Source organism: Aspergillus niger (assembly GCF_000002855.4).
Source record: "Aspergillus niger supercontig An01".
NCBI classification, from domain to species: Eukaryota; Fungi; Ascomycota; class Eurotiomycetes; order Eurotiales; family Aspergillaceae; genus Aspergillus; species Aspergillus niger.
The window spans coordinates 1-6161 of record NT_166518.1 but is presented as its reverse complement, the minus strand read 5'-3'; the positions used below and the strand labels follow the sequence as shown (position 1 = coordinate 6161).

At 48.0% G+C, this 6161-nt stretch overlaps 4 protein-coding genes across 4 annotated transcripts; all 4 read right to left on the bottom strand.

Annotated features, from left to right (window-relative positions):
* Positions 1-3: 3 nt before the first annotated feature.
* An01g00040 (uncharacterized protein) lies at positions 4-912 on the bottom strand (the record flags this gene model as incomplete). Its single annotated transcript, XM_001388419.3, has 1 exon — positions 4-912. A coding segment is annotated over one exon (909 nt), but the record flags the coding sequence as incomplete, so codon positions are not given.
* Positions 913-1889: 977 nt separating this feature from the next.
* On the bottom strand, positions 1890-3291 carry An01g00030 (uncharacterized protein; the record flags this gene model as incomplete). Its single annotated transcript, XM_001388418.3, has 5 exons — positions 1890-2681; positions 2739-2852; positions 2930-3033; positions 3148-3193; positions 3271-3291. The coding sequence occupies 5 exons, from the start codon at positions 3289-3291 to the stop codon at positions 1890-1892; spliced, it is 1077 nt and encodes a 358-aa protein (XP_001388455.1).
* A 902-nt stretch (positions 3292-4193) lies between these two features.
* An01g00020 (uncharacterized protein) lies at positions 4194-4867 on the bottom strand (the record flags this gene model as incomplete). Its single annotated transcript, XM_059746306.1, has 2 exons — positions 4194-4475; positions 4775-4867. 2 exons carry the CDS (start codon positions 4865-4867, stop codon positions 4194-4196), a joined length of 375 nt encoding a protein of 124 aa, XP_059599563.1.
* Positions 4868-5461: 594 nt separating this feature from the next.
* On the bottom strand, positions 5462-6028 carry An01g00010 (hypothetical protein [truncated ORF]; the record flags this gene model as incomplete). Its single annotated transcript, XM_059743557.1, has 2 exons — positions 5462-5678; positions 5880-6028. Coding segments are annotated over 2 exons (366 nt in total), but the record flags the coding sequence as incomplete, so codon positions are not given.
* Positions 6029-6161: the final 133 nt, after the last annotated feature.

Genomic DNA, 6161 nt, shown 5'->3' with positions numbered 1-6161 from the left:
CATAAGTCTCTCGGCTTCTTCTATGGTCAAAGCCTTGAATGTATTCTTCGCACTGAAGCGATACCACTTCTCAACCGGTATCATTCTCATCTTCCCTGTATTCTCAAGCACAAAGACTGCGTGGGTCTCTGACAACGCGGCTTCATAATTTCCTACCCATATATTTTTGTTGTCAAAATCCTCCAAGTGCCATGGAAGGGCCTCCTCATACTTGATCCGAGTCCTGGCTATCTCCTCTGGGGTCATGTCTGTTTTAGTCACTTGCTGAGTTTTCTGTTTGGGGGCATTATGCCTTTTCGGCGCTGATCCGACGGAAGGAGCTATTTGGGCCATGTTCTCTGCGCGCTCCTTTTCACGAGCTGCTTTCCTAGCCTCCAACTCCTCGCGTTCAAGTTCGTCCATCTGGGTGCTTTGTTCGGAGCCGGGTTTCGAATTGAGCTGGCCTCTCTCAACGTGTGCTTCATTCGGCCGTGCTCGTGGATCTCGGCGCTGGAGCCTAACAGGGCGAGTAAACTGACTTTCATCGCGAGGATCGACGGACTTTTTCGAGGTGAACCTGGCGATATGGTGCTTCAAGCCTTCGCGCAATGCTCGTCTTGTAGTCACGATGGGGTAATCAACGTAATTCTCAGACAACAACGGGCCGCTGAATCCGTTTGCCGAAAAATCATTCTTCGGGTTCAGGCTTTTCTCGACGCGAGCCCCTGGTAGCTGGCTTGAAGTGACTGGTCTTGAGTTAGGCATCCTTGATGCGCCGTTTGCTGCCGAGGTAGGAGCTGGGGGTCTTATTGCCGGTCTCCTCTTTGGTCGCACGAGGGGATCCGCCACTTTTGGCCGGCGAATCCGCACTGGTGGAGGACCGTTCGACCCCGTCGGGGTCTTGAGAGTCTGATCATTAGTAGGTGTGGTCATGATAACGTTTTGTGTTACTCGTCGAGGTCGGAGAAGCCCTTAGCAAATCTTCCAGACAAAGTGGCTAAAAGGCTGCAAGTGTTGCGCTTGAGGCCAGGGTCGAATACATGCGTTGTATCAGGTGGAAGATTAGGATTTTGAGCAAGAGTAGATAACTACTCAGGCGTTGAGTACTGAAGTGAAGCCGGGCGGACGCGAGATGACTGAAGTGAAGTGAACGTGATTATGTAAGTGATCAACTACTTCGTTGACAAAGGTGGCGGCGTGACAAAGGCACAACGGCATACTCCGTCTGGTGTTACCACTGCTCACAGAATGCCATATTGTGGGCTACGTTGTATTTTTACGGAAATTAACTCAAGTTGTGGGCCTTCATAGTGTCAATGAGTTCTTATTATTACTATCTGAATTACCTTCTACCCAGGCCAGGACAGATTAAAGAATTATTTCAGCCATCCTTCACACCATCACTATGTCTGGTAGATAGATCAATGGAAGAGCTGAGATCACAGTAGAAGACTTATCTTGTATTTATTCTGATTATTTGAGGTAGGCTTCTCTCTGCAGGATTGTACTAGTACTCACATACAATTGAAGTACTGAATACAAAGCGGACAGCATTATCTATGAAGGCTATGGTAAAGTTTTCGGTCTGACATATTCTGTGGGTCAAAAAAATGCTTGGGGCAAACAGGCTGGTCATAAAAGGTGAGTCATATAGCTTTGGTAACGACGCAAACAAATGCATCTGTCTAACCAGTAAATAACTTTTTGACTAGATTTCAGTCTGGTAAAAGCGCCACTGAGAATAGAATTCGTGCCTGCCCAAGCACCGAATTTACTTCATTACCGAGACGAATTGAAAAGCTCAATTTTGAAAACGTCTTTAGAATTTTGTATAAAGGCCCCTAGGCTGGTCTATGGTATGGGCTCCTAAATGCCTCACGACACATTCGCACCTTTCGCGATGCAGAATCTTAAAATAGCTCCTCAACCTTTTGGTCGTCATCATATGCATTTCTGTCGATAGGCGGATGCGGCTTTTCTTCGCCCTCTTCATCCCGCATCAAAACTTGAACTAGCCTATCGCAGGCTTCCCGAACAGCGTCGTCATCAACATGGAGGTGACATTCTCGGATTATAGGATATACTTTGATGGCCCTCATCTTATCCCGTCCTTCACGCGTCGTGGTAAGCAGCAGCAGAGTCTCAAGGTGTGTCACAATGATACTAGTGTCGCTGTCTCTTTGTTTGTCGGGCGGCAGCAGCTGGAGATCTGGCAGCATATCCATAGATTCTTCCTCATCATATTCCTCAGGGCCCATGATAGGCAACAAGATATAGGGAAGAATATCAGCCTCATCTTCGGACAGGAGTTTGGGATGGAAAGGTAGGTCAAATGCAACGTTCTTGATAGTTGACGCGACACCTTTTCTCCGGATCCCACTCGTATGTTCCGTGAACACGGTTAGTTTCGTCACTGGTACAACATCATCGTACTCTTGTTTTGTAGTGAAGTAGGCCCGCCCTTCCTCATATTTCGAGAGATCAGCAAACAAATATGACAGATAGTCGAAATTGGCGTGTTTGTTAAGTGCGCCCTCGGCTCCTTTAACAAAACAGTCCATCAGCTGATCGATCGCATTAGCAGAACTGGATACCCCCTCTGGAACCTTCCGTTTCAGCGTGAACAATTTCTTCATCTTTTCTGATTTCGCAAGGTTGGCAAACAACATGGCGACATCATCCGCATTCGGCTCCTTGACATTCTGCGAAGTTGGATGTTAGGCAGGTATGCAGACATTAACATCAATTCAGCAACTCACCGCCAGTTTGACTAAAAGAGTTTCGACAAAAGCATCGTCTTCGGCAAGAGCCGCTAAGACTTCCTCATCGGCTGAAAGGTTGATAAGTATTGTTATCGCATTTTTGGCGATAGGCTTTCGGTATGGGAAGATGGTCAGCGAATGCCTCCGTCAATGTTTAACGGCACAATTGAAGGACTTGGGTTACTGACTGTGTAGTCGCGGACCAAAAGCTTCAAGTCACGGACTGGTAGAAGCTGGTGGCGTTTGAAGAGTTCCGGCTGTGAGACCGAAAAGCCGACTAGATTTTCGCATGCTGAAAAGACCAGAGGTTAGAATAACGCTGATGTATGTCTCGGCAGAATGCGGGAGATGAAGATAGCAGAAACATGCGGTTTAGCAGCAAAAGTCTAAGCAATCTGCAGCTTACCAATCTGTCTGATCGGTGTGTTTCCATGGTGGAGGAATTCAACAAGCTGGTTGATGCAAATACATCAGTCTCCGAATCGAGGACCCAAGACTTTCTTACAGTCAAAAGCGTGGTTCTACCTACCTCTTCTAGCTCTGTCGGCATGTTAAGGGGTTCTTGATTTCAGGTTGAGGAAAGAGGTGAAAGAGGCGACAATTCGCACAATGCTGATATCATGTAATACGTGCATTCTTTTCCTTTTCTTCGTCTTCTTTTCCCCGCCGGCTGGTGGGGATCAACTTTCTCAGGACTTCGGTACCGCCCACTCGATTGGGTATCCATCCAGCCATACTAAGTTCCTCCTGTCGAATCTGGCTTAGAGTACTCCATTTATGTGAAGCGCCTATGTATAAGTATCAGGACAGACTACTGAGTTACAGTAAAACAAACCCACGGTGTAAGACAAGGTTTGTGATTGAAATGAGGGCTTTTTAATACTAGGCGGTGACCCCTCTCTTCCGAGTTGCGCGCCCCGCGATGTATCCAAACGTATATGGTTGTCACAGAGACAGAAGTCAACCCTTTTGTCACCACTTGATCAATCAAGGACTGAGAACTCTAGGGCCGCAAGATATATTATCGAGTTTGGCATAATTGCGCATGCTGACTCAGGAGAAGACGCACATATCATGTACTATTGACCCTCCAGGAAGCTGTGACGGCATCAAGGCACGGCAGAGTTGGAAGGGAGAATCAATACAACATAGGAGGGAGCAATCCTGAACAGAGTCCTTACCCACCGTACTCTCTCTGTCCACCTTCTCATTGATGTCAGCCTTCTCTTCGCCTTCCTCCCCTGTTCCTCTTCCACGTCGTCGTCCCCTTGTGACCTCAACAACTTCTTCAGGCACAACAGATGTCTATCTTCATGCAGAGCCGGTCCACCAGACTCATACACTCTCAACACATGCGAGTTTAGCTCCTCCGCATGATACATCATCCTATCAATAGCGTCTGCGACATCCTCTGCAAGTTTATTGTCTCCTCCCTGTTTTGCTTCTTTGATCTCATGGAGCTGCTTCAGCCAGAACATCCACCATTGAAAGCCGGTTCATCGCGCGTATTGGGTCTTCGGCGTCGGACTCATTAACGGAGCGGAGATCTCTATTTTCATTCTCCAAAGTAGCGCGGAACAGAAAGGGGGCAATCTGGCAGAGTCCATCCATGTAGTCGCGAGTTGAGGCCACTTTAGCGAAGGAGGACAAATTAAGCCGCTGGGTCCCAGACATTGTCACGAACCCGTTGATCCAGAATTCCACCATGTCCAACACGGAAAAGGGGAGGCCTTTCTAAATTAGACATTTCGGTCCCTTGCCACACCAACACCAAGTGCCCCTCTTACTGGCCTGGATAGCGGGCCTTTGCCCTGAATGCGGAGGATGTCCAGGACAATCGCATCATGCCCAGGACTCTCATGCGACAGGTACCTACCTGCCTGGTAGTATACATGCCAAATGCCGTGCAAGTATCCTTTCAGGCTGTCCACTCCATCCCCGACAGTGCAGTATCTGTCGGCGGTGATCCAGACTCTGTTGCCGGCCACCGAACGCAGTTAACTGATGTTTCCCCGGCTAGCTTCTTGACGAACTTCCTCCCAACCTAAACCAGCAGCGTTAACAGGGACTTGCTCATTACCACCTTCTGGTAAGGAAGCGAGCAAAGCCTCGGAATACTGCTGCATATTGCTATGATGGTGGTATGGCATTTCGTGAACATTGGAAGGCCACAGGTCTGACAAGCTCGTGGTGTAGCAGTATGATGGGTTTTACGAAGTATTCATCACCCAATGCCCCCGATGGGACTGCCACCCAGGCAACACTGCTTGACAACTATAAATTTGTTCTAAGGGTGTTGAGCAAAGGACTGGATCCGGATCATTGATATCCAGTCCAACTTGAGGTGGTTATAAGGCTTGTGACGTGGCCTACATAGACGGCTCCAGGATTCATTTATACTCAGTGTCCCTGGTCAGACCGCCATCCAGGCTGCACTGTTTGGCGGCTGTCGATTGGCCTTAGGGGCGTTCTTGAACAGAGAATTGAGCCCGAGCGTTACGACCTCCCGCTTAAAATGAGGTGGCACAGGGTGGCGGCTTCGGGCCCGGGACCAGTCACTAAATAAATCAGATAGCAGAAGGGGATCCAGTAATGTTATCTGAATAAGAGCTTGGCGTTTGCTTGCTTGTTACGAGCAGTCTGTTCTTTCTCGCGAGATGCGAGTAATTGTTTGATTTTTCAAGCCAGTGATGACAACTACTTTATTATCGGGTGCTTACTCAGATACAAACAAGCAAGTCGCGAGAGGAAACTGAAACTAGAGCGGAGATAAACAATAAATGACTCCAACGTTGAATGGGTTCGCTGGTTGTTACACCTCTGATGTTGAGTGCTACCTGCTCCTTTCCAATTCCGCCGGCCAGCCGCAAGTGCCTATTGGCATTCAACAGATCGATCATAAAAATCATAAATGCACTTTTCTCCGTCATGGATACACTAGAACAAAGTATGATCAGCCGGATGTATCTAGACAGTCAAGGAGCCATGTGACGGTCAATCACGTTTCTATTAGCAAACTATGTTGAGCACCACACAAGGTTTGTCTCGTTGTTCATCTCGGACCTGCATGTATTATTCTTTCTGTTGCAAGTCTAATGTCATGTCCGTATCACATTTAGCGATATTCTCCTCACTTACATGAAGTCAGCAGAGTGTTCACTCACGCCTTCATGTTTGACCAAAGCGCCATTCTTATCTCGGGAGATCGGTTTATTATCGTTTCCAATCTGTTTGACTCGTGGAGGGTCGGCTTCGACAGTCGATAGCTGCAGCTGGAAGGTCGGCGGAACTGAAATGAAGTCGACAACGCCAAATCTTATTGAGTCCGTTTCGGATTGTCACTTGGCGGGGCTTGCAGCTGCTCCGAGCACGATAGATCGCAGAAGGCTAACAGAGGCCAAGGGGATGATTTGTATGATC